Source organism: Pantherophis guttatus, chromosome 6 (assembly GCF_059756535.1).
Source record: "Pantherophis guttatus breed Tessera chromosome 6, ASM5975653v1, whole genome shotgun sequence".
NCBI classification, from domain to species: Eukaryota; Metazoa; Chordata; class Lepidosauria; order Squamata; family Colubridae; genus Pantherophis; species Pantherophis guttatus.
Genome location: NC_142068.1, coordinates 91,564,676 through 91,591,275, shown reverse-complemented (window position 1 = coordinate 91,591,275; position 26,600 = coordinate 91,564,676). Strand labels below are relative to the sequence as shown.

The 26,600-nt window shown below is 39.8% G+C and overlaps 1 protein-coding gene across 1 annotated transcript in view; it reads left to right on the top strand.

Annotated features, from left to right (window-relative positions):
• The window catches only part of LRMDA (leucine rich melanocyte differentiation associated), a 1,044,508-nt gene extending 1,026,115 nt beyond the window's left edge, over positions 1–18,393 (top strand). The window contains exon 8 of the mRNA XM_060694129.2: positions 17,706–18,393. Within this exon, the coding sequence (XP_060550112.2) occupies positions 17,706–17,785 (80 nt within the window). The 3' untranslated portion in view covers positions 17,786–18,393. The remainder of the gene's footprint in view (positions 1–17,705) is intronic.
• Positions 18,394–26,600: the final 8,207 nt, after the last annotated feature.

The window sequence follows — 26,600 nt, the reverse complement described above, 5'->3', positions numbered from 1 at the left end:
TCTTCTCCCCTTTTTAAATGTAAATTTTAATTTGTTTTTAAATTATGGGGTATTTTTAAATTTGTCTCAGCCAAATTATTTAATTCGTTTTTATTCTATTTTAAATTTTTGTATTTATGTGTTTTATTCTGTGGCTGTTCACCGCCCTGAGTCCTTCGGGAGTAGGGCGGTATAGAAATTTAATAAAATAAAATAAATAAATAAATAGATGATGTCATCTGCTGAGCCACCCATTTGTATATCCTTCAAATGGCCGCATAGAAATTTACCACGATTCATGTGGAAAAACTGGGTTATTGTTAATAGTGCTCTGCCAGGTGAAGAAAATATTTCCACCCTTCCCCATTTAAACGCAAACATTTCAAAACAGGTAAGCGGTAAAGAGTTGGCTTTTATATCACACAAAACATAAAGAATTTCAGCCTCCTGTTTTTCCATTCTGTCTCAGCAACAAAGAAGAGTTAACAAGTTTCTGCTTCCATTTTCAGCTCAAATGTTTAAATGTGTCTTTATAACTGTGGAATGGAAAGGAGTTTTGGAATTTTATTTATTTATTTATTTATTTATTTATTGGTTCGATTTATATGCCGCCCTCCTCCGGAGACTCAGGGCGGTTTACAATGCGTTAAGCAATAGCCTTCATACTTTTGTATTTACCTGCTTAGTAGGGCTTTCAGGCTCCCCCCAAGCGGTGTTCTTTTTTATACAAAGTCAGCTTATTGCCCCCACAATCCGGGTCCTCATTTTACCCACCTCAGAAAGATGGAAGGCTGAGTCAACCTTGAGCCTGGTGAGATTTGAACTCGCAGTAATTGCAGGCAGCTGGCAGCTAAGTGCTACTTAACAGCACTTTAGTCGGCTGCGCCACCAAAGCTATGTTCATATGTTTATCTTGAACTACTACTGTAAGCAAACACAGTTGCTCAGCTATGGAATATGGACAAACTACCAACATGTAAATGAAAGCTTGATTAAATGCAAGGAAAATAAAGAGAAGATTGGATGAATCACACTTGGCATAGTCTTGTATCTTAAAATAAGACTAACTACATCTGGACCAGCTAACTTGCACGGATGAGGTTCAGTTACCAAACTGTCTCTGCTACCAATTATTAAATTGTTCTGATCTCCATGAAGAAAACCTGATCTCTTACGCCAATCATTTATAATGACAGGTGGCTGAGAAACTCTTGCTGGACTGTAACTTTTGAAGAAGATTTGTCTAGAATGGTATAGGGTCTCCTGCCTGAGCAAGGGGTTGGACTAGAAGACCTCAAAAGTCCCTTCCAACTCTATTATTCTATTATTCTCAAAAGACACAGCCAGTATGGGAAAGGGTGAAGGATGTCCTAAATCAGGAGTGTCAAACTCAAGGCCTGCAGGCCGGATGTGGCCGTGATGTGGCTAGATCTGGCTCGCAAGACTGCCCTTGAGACAGTGAAGGACCGGCCCCCAGTGCCTTAATCCTGGCTCAGGCCGGCCAGGCGCTAAACTATAACTTAATGGCTGCCATCAGGGCCAGAACGTGGTCAGCCTTAGAAGCAGTGGTGAAATCTGAACCGATTTGCTACCGGTTTGCTGGCTGCGCATGCACACTGCGCGCCAAGCACACACTGTGCATGTGTGCGGACGTGTGCAGTATGTGCCAAAAAGAGATTTGGGAAGGTAAGTAGGACAGCAAGGGGAGGAATCAGATGTGCCACGCGGTTTAGCTTTGTTTGAAAGCAGGATTTCCTGCTTTCTAGCAAAGCTAAACCGCGCGGCACAGCTGATCTTTGCAAATACCGGTTCAGAGGAACCGGTAGCTTTTTTAAACTACCGGTTTGTCCGAACTGGTAGTTTTTATCACTACCGGTTCACCCGAACTGGAGCAAACCGGTAGCATTTCACCCCTGCTTAGAAGGAAGGAAAGACATGGGAATGAGAAGGAGAAAGGGGAAGGAGGGAGAGAGGGAGACGGAAATGAGAAGGAGGGAGGCAGGGAAGATGGCCATGCCCACCCTGGACCCACCCACCCCGGCCACGCCCCTCTCCAGACCCCAAGGTCAACCATAACCCTGAAGCGGCCCTCAATGAAATTAAGTTTGACACCCCTGCTCTAAATTGTAGTTCAGCAGCAACTGGATGAGTTTCTACTCCCAATCCACATCCCATTAGCTCACATTGGACCTTAAGAAGATAAAATGTATACATGCAATCTTTTTACACAGAGAGAGAGGGGGGAGGGGGAGGGAGAGAGAGAGACCACAGAGGCCTTCCTACAAAGTTCTACCCAGCTATTTACAAATGATTGCAATAATTTCTCTGAAAGGACCTCTGTTCCTGGATCTGTAGAAAGCAGACGCAAAAGATCACAGCATTGTCATTCAAGAAGGAAGAGCCGCTTTTTGTTCTCTTTGCAAATGAAGTACTGTGTGACATCTAAGGCACAGTGCGTTATTTGTTTCCCTGCACGCAAGGGTATGTGTAATGGAAACATTCGTGCTTCTTCCCCCCTTCCCTTTAATCTGCTAACCTAAATGGCTCAGATCCTTAATGCATTAGGGAGCCTTTAAACTATGTCTAAGCCTGGGTCAAAGAAAGCAAACCACTGTTTGTGGCCTGACTACATCATGATGACATAAAAGAACTCTGGCATAGTATGGTAGATTATTTAAACATCTAGTGGTCTGTTCCCTTCAATGCACTTGGTCTAGGTCAAATTAAACCTTAACCTAGCCAGACACAGTTATAAGTAGAGTTTTAAGTTGTTTAATAATAACATTCTTGGACTTCCGGTTTCCTTGTTTTCGGCGACGGCGGCGCTCTTTGAAGCTCCGCCAGCCCCGCCGCCTGTAGAGCCGCTTCGCGATCGAGAAGCGGCTCGAAAACTTCAAAATCCTGAGGATTATTGGAGGAGAGATAGCAGGGCACAGGTCGAGCCCCTGTAACCCCCCAGGGAATTGTTTCTGGGGAGGAAACAGGCGCGGCTCCCTTCCAACCTGCTGAGACTCCGGGCGGCGTGGGACGATTCTGCTTCTGCAGAACAAGCCGGCTGCAGGAAACTTAAAGCGAAAGAATCAGCTTTAATAAACAGCGAAACTACCTGAATCCTGAAATTTGGAAACGCAAGTATTAGCACTTTGTTGACTTTTCAATTTGAAAAAATGCGAGTGAGTGAAAGTGCTTTGAAAAAACATGGCGCCTAGCTTCAGAGTTAACGAGCCAGCGAGTGTGGATTGGTGAAGTTACTTTGTTTTGCTACAAAGTTTCCAAGTTGCTACTAAGCTGCCTTGCTTGTTACAAGAGAAATAACTCGGAAATTTTTTCCCTTTTCAATATTGGACTTTGCTTTATTTTAACCCTTGTTTGATCAAATCTGGGGGACTTTTTTAGAAGTCTTTGTGCAGGAGGGAAAGGAAAAGGAACCTCCCTCTTTAGAAAAACTAGATCACGAGCCAGGATGGCTTCAAAGAAGCAGGAAGGGAAGGCATTAGGGGGGGGATCCCCCACACACAAACAGCAAACGCAACTTCCCCCTGCTCAACAGCTACAAACTCAGAAAAAAGAATTTGATGTGGCAGATTTAAAAGAATTTATTTCTAAAACTTTGGATGATAAATTTCAAGAATCACAACAGGAACTTCAAAAATCACATCAGGAATTTTTGCAGGAAATTAATGAAATTAAAGACATGGTGAAACAGAATCAAATTATGGTGACCAAAAAAATATCAGAAGTGGCGTCTGGCCTGGCAGATTTTATTGGGAAAGTTGATTTTAAAGTTGAAGAATTTAAATCAGAAGTTAATGTTAGGATGAAAGACAATGATTATAAAATTGATGAAGTTGACAATAAAATGCAGAGAATTGAAGATGAGATTGTTATGATACAATTCCGGGCGATGGAATTTGCCATACGGCTTCGGGGAATTCGAGAGGAGGAAAGACAGGACTTGAGACAAGTTTGCTCTGAAGCCCTGGCTAAGATTCTACAAGTTAATCCTGATTTGGTATTTCATAAAATAGATAAAATTTACAGAGTGAACTCTTGGGTGGCCAGGCAAAGACAATTACCCAGAGATGTGGTCATATACTTTACTGAGAGAGAAATTAGAAATGATATCCTGCAAAAATCTTTCCACACCTCTATACAAGTGGGGGGCTCACGGCTTGTAATTTTTAAAGAGTTACCTCCTAAAATGCTGAAAGCTAGAAAAGAATTTGGTTTTCTTGTTAAGGAATTGAAAAATTTACAGATACCCTTCCGGTGGGATGCACCAGCTGGGGTAATTTTCAGATATAAGGGAGAAGGATATCGGTTGAATACCGTGGAGAAGGCGCAACACTTTTACAGTACTATTCTTATGGAAAGAACACCATCTCCACGTACATCTACAGTTCTGGAGATTAAGGAGAGTGAAGAGAGGCAATTGAAAGAACAGTCTAAGCAGGAATTAGAAAACGTGCAAGGTGCAGAAGGAGGTATTCTGAGTGAGCCATCGCTGGATTCTTCTCCAATTTTGGATTTGATTCAGTTGACTGAAGTTAAAGATCAACGTATAACTAGAGCTCAATCCAAGCTACTTAAACAGAAGCAACAACAACAACAGGAAAGACAAGACAAGAAGGCAGTTAAGAGCACTGCACAAGAGATTGGCGCTATGGGAGGAGCGAGATCGAAGCTTGTGGATGAACTTCAAGCATATTGCTCCGCGCTCCATGAAGAGGTCAATGACCTTTAAGTGTTTATCTTGGAATGTCAATGGGTTGAATTCAGCACAGAAAAGGAAAAAATTATTTACATATTTGAAACAATTTAATAATGATATAATATGTCTACAAGAAACGCACATTACAACTCAAGATCAAAAATATTTGATAAACTCAAAACTAGGAGCACATTATATATCTTCAACTTCGCAGAAAAAGAATGGTGTGGTTATTTATGTAAATAAAAAATTAACAGCAAAAGTTATAGAAGTAGATCAAGATGGTAGATTTGTAGCAATTGAATTGTTTACAGCAAATGGACAAATTCTTTTGATTGGAATTTATGCTCCCAACCAACAACAGGATTATTTTTACAAGATGTTACATACTAAAATATTGCAATGGGACTACAGATCTATTTTAATTATGGGAGATTGGAATGGAGTAATTGATTCTAAATTAGATAAAAAGAGCTTGGCAAAGTCTAGAGTTAGATTACCACAGACCTTTTTTGATATGAAAGAAGATATGGAACTAAAAGATGTTTGGAGAATACATAACCCAAATGAATTGGATTACACTTTTTTTTCTGATAGACATAGATCTTTTTCTAGGATTGATTTTATCTTGTTGTCAAATGATCTACTTGTTAAGACAAAAAGAACAAAGATTTTTCCAAGAATTTTGACTGATCATAGTCCTGTATGGATAGAAATCGAGATGGATAAGGTTGAGAGACGTTCTTGGAGATTAAATGAGAACCTGTTTAGATATGAAAAAAATATAATAGAACTTAAAAAGCATTTGAAAGAATTTTTTGAAATAAATTTGAATAAAGGTACCCCAGTTGAAATTGTTTGGGATGCAAGTAAAGCTTATATGAGAGGGGTACTTATCTACATGAATTCTAAACATAGACTGTTCCGACAAAAGAAAAGATCTGAGTTGGAAATGGAAATAAAGAATAAAGAACAGTTACTTATTAAAAACCCAACAGATGAAAGAATACGAAGTGCTATAAAACTTTTGAAAGATCAATTCCAAATGCTTATGGCGGAACAAGTTGCAACAAGTTTACAATACGCGAAGCATAATACATTTTGCAATGCTAATAAACCGGGCAGATGGTTGGCTTACACATTGAGGAAAAAACAAAGTATACGGACTATTGATAGTATTGATATTGGAGGGAAAGAAATCTTTCAACAAAAACTAATTAAAGAAGCTTTTGTGGATTATTACACTAAACTATATGCCAAAGATGAGGTGCAGAATGGACTTATAGAAAAATATTTAAAGGATAAGAGAGTTACAAAAATTACTGATCAACAAAAGGAAAGAATGAATTATCCTATAACAGAGGAGGAGATAACAGCAGCAATTAAACAGCTAAAAACAGCCAAAGCTCCTGGCACGGATGGTTTGACTGCAGTGTACTATAAAACTTTACAAGCTGAAATGGTGGGACAACTTAGAGATTTATTTTGCAATATTCAACAAGGGGGTAAAATACCCCCATCCTGGACAACTGCTTATATATCTTTGATACCAAAAGAACAAGTTGGTCCTAAAAAACCAGAGAACTACAGACCAATATCTCTTTTGAATACAGACTATAAAATTTACGCGAAGGTATTAGCCAACAGGTTGATGCCAGTAATCCAAAAGGTGATTCATGAGGACCAAGCGGGATTTATTGAGGGTAGATACATGAAGGACAATGTAAGGCAAGTAATAGACTTATTGGAATATCTTGATAAGAATAAACAGATTTCTGCAGTGCTGGTCTTTTTGGATGCGGAGAAGGCCTTTGATAGAGTGGATTGGAATTTTCTACTAAAGACTTTAAAAAAGATGGGCTTTGGGGACCAGTTTACACAGGCAATCTCAGCAATTTATCAAGAGCAAAAAGCACAGATTATTATTAATGGAAGTTTGACGACAGAGTTTAAAATTGAAAAAGGAACAAGACAGGGATGTCCGTTGTCCCCACTTTTATTTATTTTAACATTGGAAGTCTTGCTAAATACAATACGGGACTCAAAAATTTTGAAAGGCATAATGATAAGGCAAGAGGATTATAGAGTAAAGGCATTTGCAGATGATCTGGTGGTTACCCTATCACAACCAATGGAATCAACAATCTTGATGAACGACATTATACAAGACTATGGTAGAGTTTCAGGTTTCAGAGTGAACTCAAAAAAGACTAAAATGATAGTCAAAAATATGACACAAGATCGTAAATATGAGTTTGAAAGGAGGGCAGGTTTTGAAATTGTACCTAAGGTAAAATATCTTGGAGTTCAGGTTGCAGAATCAAACATGAAATTGTTTCAAAATAACTATGAGGTGTTGTGGCGAGAGGCTCAGAAAGACATGGAGACTTGGAAAAAGCTGCAACTGTCTTTACTTGGAAGAATAGCAGCAGTTAAGATGAACATTTTGCCAAGATTTCTGTTTTTGTTTCAAATGATTCCGGTGCTTAAAAGTGATAAACAACTGAAAGTTTGGCAAACTGGACTTAATAAGTTTGTCTGGAACGAGAAAAAGCCGAGAGTGAAATTGAAAATTATGCAAGATGTTCCAGAAAGAGGAGGCCTTAAACTTCCAAACCTACAGTTATATTATGATGCAGCAACTTTAACTTTAACAAGCGATTGGTTTGGGGGTAAAAAGGCTGGAATATTGAATGCAGAAAGTTTTGATCTTGAATTTGGATGGCATGCTTACTTATTTTACGATGACAAAGTTGATAAAGTATTTAAAAGTCATATACTTAGAGATTCTTTGATGAGAGTTTGGAAGAAGCACCGACTCAAATGGGATTATAAAATACCGCTATGGCTGGATCTTGGTCATACCTTGTGGAATACAAATATAATGTCACTCGGGGGGTTTTTATACAAAGAGGTTCTTTTTACAGATGCGGGCAGATGGCAGTTGAAGACATTGCAGACACTGTTGGACGAAGGGATTAATTTAACCTGGTTACAATATAATCAATTACAACTGAGATGGAAAGAGGACCAAAAAACTGGTATTATGTTGCATGAGGAAGAATTGGTTAGACATATAAGAGAGAAAGGTCCAATGCATATTAAAAGGCTTTACAATGTTTTGCTAGAAAGGGATTCAGAAACGGAATTAGTTAAAGATTGTATGATTAAGTGGGCACAAAATTTTGAAGAACCAGTGATGTTGGAAACATGGGAAAAAATTTGGGTTCAGAATGTTAAATTTACACAGTCGCAGAATTTGAGGGAAAATTTCTATAAAATGTTTTATAGATGGCATCTAGATCCTAAAAAGTTGTCATGTATGTACCCTAATGTTCAGCCAAAATGTTGGAGATGTGAATGTTTGGATGCTACGTATTATCATGTTTGGTGGACCTGTAGGAAAGTTAAGGCTTTTTGGATAAAAATATGGTGGGTCATGCAGAATGTTTTGAAGAAAAAAATTCAATTTTCTCCACAATTGTTTTTATTGGGCATAGTTAAGGGTTTTACACGGGATGAAACAAAATTAATATTGTATATGATAACAGCAGCAAGATTGTTGATAGGTAAATATTGGAAGAATGAAGCTTTGCCTACTATCGAGGAATGGACTTCGAAGATGGCCAGTTTTGCAGAGATGGCGAAGATTTCAGCATATTTAAAAGATTGTTCACAAGAGACTTATGAATGGGAATGGAAAAGGTGGATAGAATATGTTCAGAACAAATACCAAATTAGAAAGTATCAAATAGCTTTTATTTGAAAACAATGTATTAGAAATATTTTAATATAAAGAGACAAAGAGGGAAAATTATGTAGGGGGAGGGATGGGTTCAGGTATACATATCAGTGTTATTAGTTATGAGTACATAATAGGGAAGTCTGGGGGGGGGAGGGTTAGGGAGGGTTAGGGAGGATGGGAAGTTTGGGGAGGGAGGTGGGGGGGTGAAAAAAAAAAGGGGTGAAAATGTAATTGTAAAACTTTTGCAATAAAAAAAAAAAAAAAAAAAAATAATAACATTCTTGGGCATCTGTTTCCCCCCATATTTATATATATTTCTTTTTAGAGAAAGGACACCCATTTCATCCAAAGTGGAAATACTGCAATGGAAATACTGAAATGCTTTTAATCGCTCACCAGCTTGACTATGAGTTGTTTTTTTACAGAACCATTATTGCAATTTCTGTTGGCCTCCTTCAATGTTTTCAAACCTGACAACTTTAAGATAGGTGGACTTCAACTCCCAGAACTCCCCAGCCGGCATGCTTTAAGACTTCTGGGAGTTGAAGTCCACACGCATTGGCATGTTAGGTGTGTCAAGGCTAGCCTTTGATTTCAACCAATGTGCAACGTTTGAGGTTTTCCTAAGCCCGTGATGGCGAATCTATGGCACGCATGCAAGACAACGCACACAGAGCAATGGTGGGTTTCTACCGGTTCGCCCCAGTTCGGGCGAACCAGTAGTGGCGGTGGTGGGAGGCTGTGACCACCCACCCAGACATCATCACTGATGTTCCGCGCATGCACAGAAGGTTCCTCGCACGTGCACGGTCTTAGTTCCGAACCGGTAGCGAAGGTAAGTGGAACCCACTCCTGAAGCAGAGCACTCTCTGTGGGTATGTGAGCTGTCGCCAGCTGATCTTCGCATGTGCTAGAGTGCTGAAAACCCAGAGACCAGCTGGCCAGTGTGCATGCTCACTGACCAGCTGGTCTTCGGATGTCTGACGCTCCAGCGCGCGGGCGTTCCGGTTTGGGTACTCAGTGCCGAAAAGGTTCAACATCACTGTCCTAAGCTTATGAGAGCTGCCTTCAGCACACCATTGGATCTAGACTACTTAGTATTTTCTAGATTAAAAACTGGGGATTACTGTTTGCCTTCGGCCTGGAAATAAAATGATAAAATAAAACGAAATGATAACTTACAAAGTTGTTTTAAAACAGAAAGAGGGAAAATTCCAGGCAGGTGATTAAAGATTAAGCAGTTTAATTTTGCATCAATTGAAGCTTTCAAATAATTTGAAGGGTTCCCCCACCTAGACTGAACTTTACAGTCAAATCGTAAAAGTAGCTCCCTGGACATTTAGAACATAGAATAATAGGGATGGAAGGGATCTTGGAGATCTTCTAGTCCATGGCTAGATGGCTAACCCTTTTGCCATTACGTGCCAGGAAGGGGGGGCAGGGGTGGGACAGGAAGTTGTCAAACGGGGCGTTTTTGGCCTCCGGAGGAGCTCCGGAGGGGTGAGAAAGGCCATTTTCATCCTCCCCAGACTCCTAGAGAGGCCCTGGAGGCTGGGGACAGCAAATAAACGTGCCTTCCAGTCCCACTGGAAGTTGTTAAACAGCCTTTTTTCGGCCTCTGGAGGACCTCCAGGGGGTGGGGAAGGCTGTTTTCGCCCTTCCCAGATGCATAGTGATGATCTGGAGCCAGGTGAGAAAGAAAAACGGGCCTTCCCCACCCCTCCCAGGCCCTCCGGAGTCAGGAAAAAGCCTGTTTCCCTACTTCTGGTGGGCCCAGAAGACCCGAAAATCAGCTGGCCGGTGCACTCATGTGTGCTGGAGCTGAGCTCGCATGCCAACTGATATGGACACGCGTGCCATAGGTTCACCATCATGGTTCTAGTCCAACCCTCTGCTCAAGCAGGAGATCTCGTATGCCATTCTGGAGACTGGCTGTCCAGTCTTTTCTTGAAAATCTCCAATGATGGAGCACCCACAATTTCTGAAGGCAAGCTGTTCCACTGATTACTTTCACTGTTAGGAAATTTCTCCTTAGTCCTAAATTGGATCTCTCTAATGATTTTCCACCCATTACTTCTCTGGTCACAGGAATTACAGCCAATGCAATTGTGGACATCTGTCTCCCTTCCCTAGAGGAGGCTCTAGGAACTTTACAAGAAGAGGCAGGGAATAAGTCATTCAGATCCCAAATACCAAAATGTTGTTGCATTCATTGCTGGACCCGGTGTGTCCTTGTTGTGGGTAGATCATAACTTCAGAAGAAGATCCCTTATCGCATTAGTATTTCTGTTTGGAGAAACTGTTATGTCTTTTATGTAACACAGCGGTGTCAAACCCGTGGCCCACGGGCCGGATGCATCACGTGCTGGCCACGCCCACCCCCAGTTTAGCAAAAAGGGGAAAAGTCATGATACACCACAGGACAACAACATGACATCGTGAGTTTGACACCCGTGGTGTAATACATTGGTAGATCTTTTGTGGGGTACCTATGACATTAATCTACTTTCAGCCTTCTACCAGGCTGAACTGCTGGTAAAGTGATCACAAATAGGAGATGTGAGAGGAGAACAGAACTGAACAGAATAGAATCAGTAGTGGGATTCAGCCGGTTTGGGCCAGTTTGGGAGAACCAGTAGTTAAATTGCTGGCTGGCCCCTCCCGTCCCCTTGTAGGAGTCCCCATGCGCCCCATTTTGGCTCATAGGTAAGTGCAGGGAGGCCTCCTAGACCCAAAACACGGCATGGGGGTGCGGTGGTGCCGCCCCCAATGGCCCATTTTCTCTCCCAGGGGGCTGCATGAGGCTGCAATCCCACCATAGAATAGAATAGAATAGAATAGAATAGAATAGAATAGAATAGAATAGAATAGAATAGAATAGAATAGAATAGAATAGAATAGAATAGAATTTCTCTATTTAGAAGAATGTTGAAGGCACCATTATCTCAAATTGTTCCAGCGTTCAATACTAATTGGAAGGAAATTTGATCTCATACCCTGAAAGGATGCCTTTTTATTTCCTCCAAACAAGTGTGTACATTGTAGTTTAAATATTCAAGAGTTTTGAGCACCGCACGCTCATTTTTAATGCATAATATTTTTAAAAAACTTGTGTTAGTATGTATGCATGTATTTGTTTATGAGGATAATTGCTCCCCCCCCCGACCTCCCCCCAAACTCCAGTAGGCATTGCATCCTGACAGTCCGATATAACGTTTGAGTGAGACAGATATCTCCGCGCAGGCGAACGATGGCGAGATTGTTACTTACTCAGTATAATTAGAACATCCATTCCGCAGAGGGGAAAACATTTAAAAGATAAAGAGTGTATTTAAAAATGAATCTTCCCCCCGTGCAATTTTTTCATAATTATACTTTTAACAGCTTTTGGGCGACGGTGGAAGAGGCTACTTAAGAAAAATTAGGTGCTCCATTTGGAGAAGAATGATCCTTCAAGAGGAGGGGGATGTTGTCATTTTTCAGCAGCCTGGATAGAAAAGAGCTTCCAGTTCTCCTTGTATCGGAACTATACTTTGCTTATCAGGTCCAGCGCTGGATATTTTAATTAAAAATGCCACGTAGGTCATTAAAGGTTGGCCATTTCTCCCTCTCTCTCTCTCTCTCTCTCTCTCTCTCTCTCTCTCTCTCTCTCTCTCTCTCTCTCTCTCTCTCTCTCTCTCTCTCTCTCTCTCTCTCTCTCTCTGCTACACGTTTTCTGGAATTATTTCCAGAAAATATCGCTGACAGGAGAAATATTAGGAAAGAAAGACCTTCCTCCCAACTGCTCTTCCTAAAGCCAACCAGCTCGGTTCATTTGCAGAGTTTTCTCAGCTGCTAAGAGTGGGAAGGGGATGGCATGAGTGTGTGTCTCTCTGTGTGTGTGAACATAAATCCTTGTGAGTCTGCCTCTCTGTGTATAAACGATGCAGGCCTCTTTGTCACCCTCATTGAAACGATAAGGGAGATTATTGCTTTACAAATACCGTAACCTTCCTGATAAAAAATAATAGCCATTCCCGCCTGAGACTGTTTTTAGCTTTGCTTTTATCAGGGACCTCTGAGGGGGGAAAAAAAAAAACCACAAAAAAAAATGTGAACATAAACCACCCAATAATGGAACTGAAGCTGGGCTCCTTAGTAGGTGTTCTCCTTGAACACAATACTTCATTAATTTAAACAACCGTAGACCGAAGGAGTCGAAAAAAGAAAACAAAAAACAAAAAACCCAGCTGGCTTTAACAGTCACAAGTCCCTTTCTCCTCAGGCCAACCACAGAAGCAGCATCTGGATTTCATTCCGTGCTGGCAGACTGTCCAACCTCCTTTTGCCCAACGTCCCTGGAACTGAGTTCCTCGAAGGACTTTATTTAAGGTGACAGCTCCTCACACTTTGGCGTTCAGATCACCTCAAGTCGCCGAGATCGCCCTGAAAACGAGAGCGCTTCTGCCACAAATTCCAAATTTAGATTGACTGAGGTTGTCCTTAGGCCTCACGGATTGAAAACCCCGTGACAGCGGAGGCCTGCCAGGAACTTCAGAAACAACACTGGAGTTTGTAATGATGTCTAGGGAAGGAAGAGCGAGAGAAGAAAAAAAGAAAAGAAATCTGCAGGAACCACAAAGAATATTCTAAGTGATAGGAAAGGATGTCAGGTTATGTTAGCGCCGGCGACAGTGTTAGAATATACGTGGAGCAATTCAGCACCAGTATCTCTGACCTGCGTTTCTGTTTTCTGTCACCGCACACAATTCCAGGCTTGTCTCGAATCCTGACAGTGTCTTCTCAGATCAAGTTATTGTCCAAAGAGGCACTCTACCCAATCATCGCCTTTTGTTGGAAAGCCTGGCCTTTTGTCTTGTACACACTTGATGTCTATTTAAAATCGGGATGGTGACGGCAGGATTCTGTTTGGCTGTCAAGAGATCATTGACAATATTAATACGTTGCCTCCTTGTCTCATTTTCTAAGCCACGACACCTCATCGCAGGTCTGATGCATTCATCAAAGGAGCACCACAATTTCCATAAACAGCTTCTATCCCAGGCGCTGAGGGGGGAGGAAAAGAAAAAAGAAAAAGAAAAGCAGGATTGACTTTATGGATTGCTTTATCAGTCCCATCTGCCAAAGGAACTTGAGGAATGTTGTTAATAAAAGACAACTCGTGCTAATAAAAATACACTTCATGGTCTTTAAATTTTGATACTTAAAATCGACAGCCCTGGGTAGCCTCGTGGGGGAAAAAGAAACAGCGATAGCTTCAGCGTTTGTCATGAAAAGTCATTCTGGAAGATAAAAGCCCTGTTTTTCATGGATGGTGACTTCCAGAAAAAGAATGGGGGGATTTATCTATTTCTGATAACATGTTACCTTCTCAGCTGCTCATCCGTCAGTCTAATCTATCTATTTCTTCCTTAATCTCTGAAGAATAGCAAATATGCACTGAAATGTGGAATTATATGCATATTATATTGTGCATATTATATATAATATAGCCTCTCCCAAATTAGGTGTTTCCAAATACATTATTTTTCAAAATAGATTTGAACGTATTCTTTCAAAAGACACCTTTCAAACTATCTTCACACTTGTACATCAGGGATGGGTTCTACTTACCTTTACTACTGATTCACAACGGGAAGCTTCTGCGCATGCGCAGATCGTCAATTATGACGTCCGGCTGGGTGGGCGGAGCTTCCCGCCACTTTTACTACCGGTTCTAAAGAACCGGACAGAACCAAGAGCAACCTACCACTGTTGTACATGTATGCTTAAAGGCAGCCCCCATTGAATTCAATTGCTTACACTCAGTGCTCATTATCTTTCTTAAATTGGGTATTTTCCGGGAATTTTTAAAAGCAGAAGGAATATGGATAGCTTAGCTGTGAATCTGGTAGGTCAGATTAATTTGGAAGAGGCAAAAATTGAAAATATAGTTCACCCTGAAAAAGAAAAATTCAGTTGCAGTTATAAGACTTTTCAATTGAATTTATACCCTTTGTCAATTTTTTTCGTCTCAAAAAAATATTCAGTCTGAAATTTAAAAATGCTTAAGGATTAATTTAATTTTGTTGGCCTACATTTCAAAATCTGAATGAAGGAAAGAACATGGCTTTCCGGACTAATGAACAGATCAATCTAACATCCTCCTGATTTTGCCTGTCTTTGAACTTTACAATGAACTTTTAAAAATGCCAAAATGAACATTATTTTAGTATCTATTAATATATGATACTTTTATAAAGGCTTTTTAAAAAATATATAGAGAGAGGCATATTTTGGAAGGGCGACATAATCAAATATTGATTTAAATAGAATTATTGTTAAATAGAGTTATTATTAAGAGCCTTGGTGGCACAGCAGACTAAAGTGCTGTTAAGTAGCACCAGCTGCCTGCAATTACTGCAAGTTCAAATCTCACCAGGCTCAAGGTTGACTCAGCCTTCCATCCTTCCGAGGTAGGTAAAATGAGGACCCGGATTGTGGGGGCAATAAGCTGACTTTGTATAAAAAAGAACACCGCTTAGTGGGGGGGGGGCAAAAGTCCTACTAAGCAGGTATATACAAAAGTATGAAGGCTATTGCTTAACGCATGTAAGCCGCCCTGACTCTCCGGAGGAGAGCGGCATATAAATTGAATCAATCAATCAATCAATCAATCAATCAATAAATTCTTTTTAAAATCCAGAAATAGGATAGAACAGATTTATAAAGAAATAGACATGAAATGTTTCTACCAAAGGGTCATTGGTAATGTTTGACCACCGAGTGCTAAGGCAAGAATCTTCCATGTGTTTTGATTCCAACTAGCATTCCAGTGATCAGAAATTATAGAAGTTGTAATCCAAACCTAATTCTATATTATATTTCTTTGAAACAGAACATGCAGATTTAGAATAGAATTTCACCTGAGTTTATGTTAATATATGTTGTATTTTAACAACAAGTTGGGTAAATATATGAATCAATATATTTTGCATTGATATTTTACTATGTGGTACTATGTGGTACAAGGGGACGTGGTGTCTCAGTGGCTAAGACGCTGAGCTTGTCGATCGAAAGGTCAGCAGTTCAACGGTTCGAATCCCTAGTGCCGCATAACAGGTTGAGCTCCCGTTACTTGTCCCAGCTTCTGCCAACCTAGCAGTTCGAAAGCACGTAAAAAATGCAAGTAGAAAAATAGGGACCACTTTGGTGGGAAGGTAACAGCGTTCCGTGCGCCTTTGGCGTTTAGTCATGCCGGCCACGTGACCACGGAGACGTCTTTGGACAGCACTGGTTCTTCAGCTTAGAAACGGAGATGAGCACTGCCCCTAGAACTGGAAACGACTAGCTTGCATCTGCAGGGAAACCTTTACCTTTACTTTACTATGGGGTAAAGTAATATATAATAATATGCGAGAGCTAATATATTTTCAGGGATCTCTGCAGGATGTGGCCCCAAAAAGCTAAAGAGTCAACCGTGATGGTGTGAACTTCAACCCATTTTTTTTAGCCTGTGTCAAAGATGTGACACACCCAAAAAGAATGAACTGAGCTTTGATTGCAGAATTATGGCCACTGTATTGATTTATAGACACCCCTGTGCATTTTCATGCTTGTAGTCTACCCAAACAACCAGATTGCTAAAATTCTATTTAAAGTACATGATTGTTGATGTGTCATTTTGCTCTCTGAATTTGAGGGGAGCCATTGCGAAATCAATTCAAAGTCAAATTGTATGTAAAGATGCAAAATAGACATATTTAGTATTGCCTGATGAAGTGACAATATCTAGTTGGCCTTGGCTGATCTCAAGGACCTAATTTGTTTTTGGAGTGATCTACCAGAGCTGTAGACATGTTTGAAATATACAGAAAACTATTTTAGTTTTTGTTTAATTTTTTTTAAATATCCTACAGGAATGTTATTCATGAAGTCACCAGAAACTAAACTTGATTTGAAGGAAAGTTTGGTCTTTTAAAGGTTAAATTAAAAATGCGTGACAGATGTTCTATGTCAAGGGTCTCCAACCTTGGCAACTTTAAGACTTGTGGACTTTGTGAAAAGTGGCTTTGCTGGCTGAGAAATTCTGGGAGTTGAAGTCCATAAATCTTAAAGTTGCCAAGATTGGAGAGTCCTGTTCTATGTTGTATGTTGTATTGTAACAAGTATCCTGAACTCAGGTTAACATGAGAGCATTGTTCTTTAAGTGACTTTGTTCTCTGCATGGATAATTCTTTCTTTTTTCTTTTTCTTCTTCTTTTTTTTTTTTTGCAAAAAGATTTTTTTTTTCCAAACATACAAATTACATCTTTTCGGAACAGAGCTTTGGCCCGGTCATCAATTTGTTCAATTTTTTGTCATCTTTAACAAAATTTTATATATTCTAGTTTGCCATTACACATATTTCTTAATCTTAAATCACATACTGTATATAAACACCAATTAAGTAATTTTTGTTTATAAATAATAATCATATATTATTTCAATTTTCTTTTCTTTTTTGCTTAAGTAAAAAATGTTCAAATTATTACAATTGTTATACGTATTTAAACAATATCCCAATTATTATAGCTATCATTTTTCTCAAATGATACCATCCAACATCTTAATAAAAATTGATACATTATATCCATTAATATATTTTCTTTTTACCTAATCTAATTCAACCTTGATTCTTGATCATCAATTCTCTTCAAGAGAAGAGCAGAGATCATGGATTCCTGTTCTATTCGCTAAAAGTGCTTGCCATGCTAGATAGCTACATGTGGTCTGAATCAGAGGTGGGTTTCAGCAGGTTCTGACCAGTTCTGGAGAACAGGCGGTGGAAATTTTGAGTAGTTCAGAGCTTCTGCGCTTGTGCAGAAGAGCACGCACAAGCGTAGCGAGCACATGTGCTTGGCCCTGTTGCAAACCGGTAGTAAAGGTAAGTAGAACCCACCACTGAGCCATACGCATACGTGCAAGCCATGCACATGAGCACAGCGCATGCGTGGAAGGCCACACACATGCATGGAGGTGGCTAGTGCAAGCGCAGTGCGCGTGAGCTCACACTTGCGAACTGGTAGGGAAAATAAGTGAATGCCAGCTCTGGGAAAGAAGTATTTTCTTGTTCATTTGCCTCAAAGATAAAACAGAAAACCTAATCTGGTCTAGCCCATAAGAGACTGAATACTCAAATACAAGATTGGAGGAAACTCAATTTTTATACTCATTGTTTTTATTCCTCTCCCCTGTAAGGGCTCACAATATACATATCACAGTATTTCTGCTTCTCTTTCTCTGCTGCAGGTGTTCTGGGGAAATGCCGCTATATCTACTATGGGAAGCATTCAGAAGGCAACCGATTCATTCGTGATGACCAGCTTTGAGACCAAAAGGTCTACATTGCCCTAGCTGTTGGCATGTGCTACCCAACACATCTTCCATTTGCATCTGCAGATCAACCCAAGTAGTGGTACGCACCGCACACCCACACAGACACCCACAGCGTTCAATTGGTCGAAGGGAAAGAAAGAGGAAGTGCAAATCAGAGTCCTCCAGTATCTCCTGCTGACTTTGCTGGGCCTGTCATAAAGCATCCTTCTGCTTGAGCGTGAGTAGACACATAGATTTTGACAGGATTGCCTCTAAGCAGGTTCCATCTACCCCGGTGACAGACGGCTGCAGGAAAGCACCAGATCTGACAGCAGGGACACCATGATGGATTGCCTGACCCAAATGTTGCTTACAAAAGAGCAAAAGGTCACACCTGGGTCTCGCTGAGCATGCTCAGACAGTCAGCCTGTTGAGTGTGAAATCTACACCACGTCTGTCGAGAAAGAATGGTACAATTGGAGCAGTTAAAGGGCATCACTTCCTTATCCGACTTTATTTTCCACAAAAATTAATTTTTTCAGGTGGGCTTACAAAAAATGTGTGGAGAGCACGGCGGGGTGTGTGCTGCTTGCAGAGAAAAATAAATATGATTTAACTGTAACATCTGGAAGAGTGGTTTCTTGAGGAAAAAAATTTTTTTGGGGGGTGGGCAGTGTTGAAGCTTGACTGGAAGGAATTTGGGAAGTTAAAAATCTGCAGAACTAGTTATATCTCAACCTTCTGCCTTTGGTGAAGGTAACACCTGAGGATACTTAAGAGTCCAGGGGTATCTACAGGAGGGAGGTCAAAAAAAAAGCCAATGTTACCGCTTCATAAAAGACCCACCTCCATTTTACATGCAAAGCCATCATCTAGGTAAATATATATATATATATATATATATATATATATATATATATATATATATATATATATATATATATATATATATATATATATATATATATATATATATATTTACCTAGATGATGGCTTTGCATGTAAAATGGAGGTATATATATATGTGTGTGTGTATATATATGTATGTATGTATGTATGTATGTATGTATGTCTTTGGCTATTCGGGTTTTCTCCCGCGTGAAATTGGAGGTTTCTTGACAACCAATTTCACGCGGGAGAAAACACGAATAACCAAAGACCTACATACAAACACCCGCGAAAACCTCAGAAAACATAATATATATATATACATATACATATATATATATATATGTCTTCTTAAGTTTTCGCGGGTGTGCATATGCAAAAAATTAAAATCTCAGGTGTTTTCCCACGTCATTGTAAATAAGTTGGTTAAAATGTTTAAAATCCTGGTTAAAATCCCAGCTTAAAATCTTCTAAAAATCCTTACAAAAATCTGCAAGGTAGGATTTTAGCTGAGGTTTTAAAGGACCTTGCAGAGTGCTCTGTAAGAATTTTTAGAAGATTTTAAGCTTGGATTTTAACCAGGATTTTAAATATTTTAACCAACTTATTTACAATGACGCGGGAAAACACCCGAGATTTTAGTTTTTTGCGTGTATATATATATATATATATATATATATATATATATATATATATATATCTGTCTGTGTGTGTGTGTGTGTGTGTGTGTGTGTGTGTGTAAAAAGTTAAAATCTCGGGTGTTTTCCCGCGTCATTATAAGTTTGTTAGTTAAAATGTTTAAAATCCTGGCTAAGATCACAGCTCAGAATCCTCTAAATTCCCAAACAAAAACCTTTTTAAGGTTTTTCAAAAACTCTGGCTGAAATCCTAACCAACACTTTAAGGTTAGGCAACGTTTCAACAAGCTCTCTACCTTGTCGTCTTCGGGCCTTTATTATCAGTTTAGAAGCTGTGGGTCATGCTTCATTATCCTAGCTGCGGCCTGAATGTGTGTTAACGGTCCAGTTTCCTCTGGCTCCCTATTACCAACTGTCAACTGCAAAGAGGTAAGAATTCTAGTAGGCATCACAGCACCACTGGTTGCCTGTTGAGATCTTAGCATATCTTCTGGCTTGGTTCTCTCTCTCTCCCTATTGCTAGCTATCAACTGCAAAGAGGAAAGGGTTTTTGTATGCATTACAACACCACTGGTTGCCTGTTGGGATCTCTGCCTATCCTCTGATGTTAAAATTCGAGTTTCCCTCAGTGCAGGTTTCCAAATACTTGATAACCTAGAGGCGTCATCTCGTCTACTCATATTGTGTGGCCTCTTTTCAATTTCGATAGCCTCCCTAATTATTCTCTTATTAAGATGTTCCTCTTTTACCACTGTTCTAGCCTTGTTGAAATCTATATTATGTCCTGTGGCCTTCATGTGTTGTACCAAAGAAGAAGTTTGCTCTTCCTTTTTCACTGCATTTTTATGTTCTTCTAAACGCACACTTATTTGTCTATTCGTCTGTCCAATATAATCTGACTGACAGGAGGTACATGGTATTTCATATATTCCTTGATTTTCCAGCTCAATTTTATCTTTGGGGTTTCTCAACATCATTGATATTTTTCTATCTGTGCGGAACACAGTTTTTATTTTTTGTTTCTGTAGTATCTTGCTAATTTTATCGGTGGTTCCTTTTATATAGGGCAGGATGGCTTTTCCCATCTTTTGTTCTTCTTCTTGGGTTTCTCTCTGTCCTGATGTCCCTTGTCAAATTATACTTTTAATTTTATTTTCGTGGAACCCATTTGCTATTAATACCTCTGTGAAAGTCTGAAGCTCTGTTTGTACATGTGCCTCATCTGCTAGACGTTTAGTTCTAGTGATTAAAGTTTTTGCTACTGAATTTATTTGTGAGGGATGATGGTGTGAGTGTGCGTTTAGGTATCTATTTGTGTGTGTCTTCTTTTGGTAGACACTATGTCCTAGGGTGCCATCAGTTCTCTTATATATTAATACATCTAAGAATGGGAGTTGATTTTCAATCTATATATATATATATATTCTTACTTTTTGTAGGTTTTATGTGTGTTTTTCTTTTAGCCAGGTTTTTCCTACGTAACCAAGATTTTTCTACAGATTTTCTACAGCCCTAGCTCAGTGGAGTCACATCCACTCAATTCTGGGCTTTTTTCTTCTGGCAGCCAGCAGGCCTTATGCTGCCCTATGCTGCCTAGTGAGAGACTTATATAGATCTAGCTCCACTGAGCTACGGCTGTAGAAAAATCTTGGTTACGTAGAAACAATCTAAGCAAAATTGCTGTTAGGAAACCATGTATCTTTGCCAGGTGTCCACTATTTGAGCAGACAGTCCGCTTTTTTCACTTATGTTCACTATTTTTTTTCACAAAATAGTGGACTTTTTTTTTATTCAAAAGCTTTATGATGAAATGGTACGTAATCTAAAGCTGTACAGTCTAAGAGAATAAGGATAGAAGAATCGCGTTTTGTCTTTTTTTTCATAAGTTAGAATGAGACAAAGATCGAATATCCATTGAACTCGATTCTCCGAAAAAATTAATGATGAGATTAAAGTAAAAATATATTATAAAATTATGTACAGTTCACATTTTTAAAATGTATTGTAGCTTGTGTCGACTGACCTAAAATGGCGTCAAGTGATGAGAGTGACAGCAGCGAGATTTCAAATTCTTTAAAACGAAAGAGAGGAGTGTGCAAATACACCAAAGACTGGGAAGCTACTTTTGCATGGATTACCAACAACGAAACCGACAGAACAAATACGACGGCCTACTGTAAATTGTGTCAGAAATCGTTCACAATTGAATATAATGGTATAAAAGCTGTCACACAGCATGCAAACACAAAAAATCATTTAGATAAGGAGAAAATAGCTTCCAGCAACAAGCGAATCAATTCGTTTTTCATTGTTAAAGACTCCTCTTTCAGTGAGAAAGTGACTGTAGCTGAAATGGCTGAAACTTACCATGGGATCAAACACCATATTTCTTTCCTGGCTCAAGATTGCAGTATTAAGTTAATGAAGCAAATTTTTGATGATTCAGAAATTGTAAAAAGGATGTCTTGTGGAAGAACCAAATCATCAGCTATTGTCAATGAGGTTTTGTATCCTTTTTCTATTGAGTTGGTTCTCAATTATCTTAAAACTGGAATTCCATTTTCTCTCTCCACTGACGCATCAAACAAGGGAAATCGCAAAATGTATCCCATTGTTGCACAATATTTTACTTGTGAAGAAGGACTGTGTGTGAAAATTTTAGACTTTTATGAGGATTCTTTCAAAGATTCTACATCAATAAAAAATCAGCTGTGTCGAGTTCTTAGTGATAATGAATTGGAAATAAATAATGTTTCAGCTTACTCAGCAGATAATGCATCGGTCAATTATGGAGTGAACAAATCTGTTTACCAAAAATTATTGCTGGAAAATGACAATGATAGCTGATGAGCATAGCTGCTCATTGCAATAATCACATTTTACACAACAGCACAAAAAATGCATTAAAGCAGTTATCTTTTGATATCAAAAATGTAGTGCTGAAGATTTTTGCCGAATTTTCGAATTCTGCGAAGAAACGAGAAAAGTTGAAATCATTTTTTGATTTTTGCGAGTCAGAATTTTGCACCATGTTCCAACACGTTGGGTAAGTTTGTTTAAAGCAGTCGAAAGACTTCTTTTAAACTGGATACCTCTAAAATCGTATTTTATTTCTCTTGGATCTGATGAGTGCCATAAGGTTATCTGGAACCTTATTTCGGATCAGGAAAATGAACTCGCAAAGGATGATGAACCAACAATTTCAGAATTGTATTTATATTTCATGCACTTCTTCATGTCAATAATGCAAGACACCCTACTGAAGCTGGAAAGCAAGAAAATTCTTGCATGTGATCTTCACATTATCATGTGTAAGCTGCGTGATTCTTTGCAAAAAAAATACGATGAGCAGTTTTTTGGAATGAAAGTTTTATTTGTCTTACGTAAAAAACATTTGCCTGAGAATGCCCTGCAAAAGTTCAAGAAAGGAGCCATCAACGTGTATCAAAGAGCCATTGTGTACCTAGAAAAGTGGTATAATTTCACCGATTCAGTATATGAGACACTAAGTTGTTTCAATCTAATTGATCGCAATAATCCTCCAACTTTAGAAGAAATGACGAACATCTGGTTATTATCACCGTGGCGAGAAGAACTTCCACCCAACACTCTCTTCGATGAAATTTCTGCCTTAGAAGAAGTTTATGTTTATCTGCAGGGCGATTCATCCCTTGATAAGTGGACGTACTTTTTCAAGAAAGAGCCAGCTCCGAGTTTACTGAAACTGTTCCAGTATTGTGCATCAATTCCGGTATCAAATGCAAACGTTGAACGAATTTTCAGTGTCATGGGAAATTTGTGGACTGACGAACGTAACCGACTGCTTGTACCATCAGTTCGAAGTGAACTTTGTATATTTTTTAATATTTCTCAACGTTATACTGAAATTAAAGAATTATTCCTTAAACACAAAGAATTGATCAAAGCTGTGCAGTCAAATAAAAAATACACATCGCAGCAAAGTAAAATATAATTTAATATTTTACATATTATTATAATATATTTGATGTTTTGAATTTTAAGTAAAGTTTTGAAGTGATTATTTTAATACGTGTTAAAATGTTTGTAAGAAAATATATAATTTAATTGTAATTTTTTTTTATTTTTTTACTACTTAACACCCCCTCCCCCCGCTTGTCCGCTATTTTTTGGAAGCAGACCTGGCAATCCTAAAACCATGAGGTTTGTCAAATCACACACAAGAAGTCTTGGCACCCTGCTATTTTCCTCCTAGTGACTTCATGGCCTTCTGAATTTTTCTGGAATTGCAGGGAACACGTGGTAAATTTAGTGTGTTTTATATTGTTAGATGCTCCCACAAGTGAGAACTGGAGGAGAGTAAACTAAGTGCTTTCCACCTCCATCCATAGCTTTACTCTGAGACCTAATTGTGTCCTTAGTGTGCATCCTAAACGGAGCATGTGAGTATATGTATGTTGACAGTTGGAGTTCCTCAGAGTGAGATCCAAGCTGGAAATGAGGAATTTCCTGACAGTGAGTACTATGAACTAATGGAACAGCTTACATCCCAGAGCTGTGAGTGCTCCATTACTGGAACTTTTCAAGAAAAGATAGGACACTATTTGTCCAGGATGGTACAACTCGGGGGTGGTATTCACTTACCTTCGCTACCCATTTCCAAATATGAGCTCTCGCGCACAGAACCTTCCGCGCATGCACAGAGCGTCAAAAACAGGACGTGATGATGTCCGGGTGGGTGGGTAGAGCCTCCCGCAGCTGCTGCTACCGGTTTGCCCAAACCGGATAGAACCACCTGAATACCACCACTGATACAACTATTTGTCCAGGATGGTATAAGGACTTCTGCTTTAAGTTCATGGGTTCTCTCCAATCCTACGAATCTACCCTGTTTCCTCGAAAATAAGACATCCCCTGATAATAAGCCCAATCGGGCTTATGAGCGCATCTGCTAAAATAAGCCTCCCCCCAAAAATAAGCCCTCCCCAAAAATATTTAAACGCAGAGCTGGAAATCAGGTAAGACGGCAAGAGGAGCCCCATCTTGCTCCATGTGCCCCAAAATAATAAGACCTCCCCTAAAATAAGGCCAAACGCTTATTTTGGTGTTCAAAAAAATATAAGACAGGGTCTTATTTTCAGGGAAACACAGTATGATTAGGTCAAGGTTCATCTTGTTCCACCATATTGCTTCTCTCTATGTCCCACCAGATGCCCTCTGGGATGGGTCTATGACAACTCACCGTGGCAAGTTGCTGCAGCCAACTCACCACTGGCCAACTTGCCACCGGACAAGAATTACACTAATATCAAAGAAATAGTTGAATAGAATCGTTAAAGGAAAGATGCCAAAGGAGGGACAAAATGAAATGCAAATGACAAAAATTAAAAACCAATTTTAAAATTATTTTAGATAGAATAGATAGAGAGAATTCTTTATCGTCCAAGTGTGATTGGACATACAAGGAATTTGTCTTTGGTGCATATGCTCTCAGTGTACATAAAAAGAAAAGTTACATTTGTCAAGAATCATAAGGTACAACACTTAATGATAGTCATGGGAACAAATAAGCAATCAAATCATATTAGGAAACAGTCAATATAAATCGTAAAGATACCAGCAACAAGGTTACAGTCATATAGTCATAAGTGGGAGGAGATGGATGATAGGAATGATGAGAAGATTAATAGTAATCCAGGCTTAATTACTAGTTTGTCAGTGTTGAGGGAATTATTTGTTTAGCAGAGTGATGGCATTCGGGAAAAAACTGTTCTTGTGTCTATTGTTCTGGTGTGCAGTGCTCTATAGCGTCTTTTGAGGGTAGGAGTTGAAACAATTTATATCCAGGATGCGAGGGATGTAAATATTTTACATTAAATAATTTACATTTACGTTAAATATGTAAATATTTTCACAGCCCTCTTTTTGACTCATGCAGTATACAGGTCCTCAATGGAAAACAGATTGGTAGTAATTGTTTTTTCTGCAGTACTAATTATCCTCTGAAGTCTGTGTCTGTCTTATTTTAAATAATTAAATTGAATTGTTGAACTGTCCCACCATGAGTTGTCCCATGGCGAGTTGGCCACAGTGAATTGGCCATAGGAAATTGACCGTGGCCAATTGGCCATGGCGAATTGGCTGCAGCGAGTTGTCCGATTCCTCTATGGGATCTTCAAAAGGAGAAGAAGGAGATGTATCCCGCTCATTTTTCCACTGCAACTGCAACTGGTTTGGGACCAGGTTATCTGAGGGACCGTCTCTTGCCAGTCACATCTATCCGACCCATCAGAGTGGGGAGGCAGGGAATGCTGCGGGTCCCATCCCTGAGGGAGATACACCTGGTGAGACCTAGAAGGGCCTTCTCCGTGGTGGCTCCCTCTCTCTGGAACATCATTCTCCCAGAGATTAAAATGGCCCCCACTCTAATACTCTTCCGGAAGGTGCTGAAGACCTGGTTCTGCCAGCCTGGGGAACCCAGAATGGGATGGAGCCCATTCAATGGCTAATGTGATCTGTTGTCACCGGGGCACCGGGAAATGCGTGTGGGTGTTGTGACCTAGGCTTACTGAGTGTTGTGTTGTGACCTAGGCTTACAATACACAATTAGTCCCCCAAAAAACTATTTTATTATAACAGCTGAGAATTACGTTCATTCCAAGCTGAGTCCCAATTAGTTGCAAAACAAGTCCTTCGGAAGAAGTCCTTCGGGACAATCACCAACCTTTACCTTCTTTGACACCCTGCCAAAGGCCTTACTTGGCAAAGCCCCATGAAGTTCAGAAACAAACAAGAGATGCCGACTGGAAACAGAGTTAGCAACATTGCTCTCCTACAAAAGGGCAAGTGCCTTTGTTTCTTTTTTAAGACTTATGGGGGGGGGCAATCATCTCCTGGCCTTACTCCCAAGTCATCCCTTTTGCTTTAGATGCTCTTGCCTTCTGGCAGCTCTGCGCATGTGTGCACTAGGAACAAGCTCCTCCTGTTCCTCTGCCTCTCTGCTGTCTGACTCTGGGGGCTCCGGAGTCCGCGCATCACTCCCAGATGGCCCTGGCCCCATATCTGCCTTCGACGCAGAGCCCTCGTCTGGACCTTCCCCAGACTCCAGGACTGGCCCATGTTCCACCCCAGCCTCCTCACTGTCCGACTCCGCTGCCAGCTCCGCAGGCTGCTGGCGGACCACAACAGGTGGGGGGATGATTTTATTACATTAATTAATTTGATTTTTTATTAGTTTCACTGTTTTTAAATGTGGTTTTTATATTCTGTAAGCCGCCTTGAGTCGCCATGGGCGAATGGGCAGCAATATAAATTTAATAAATAA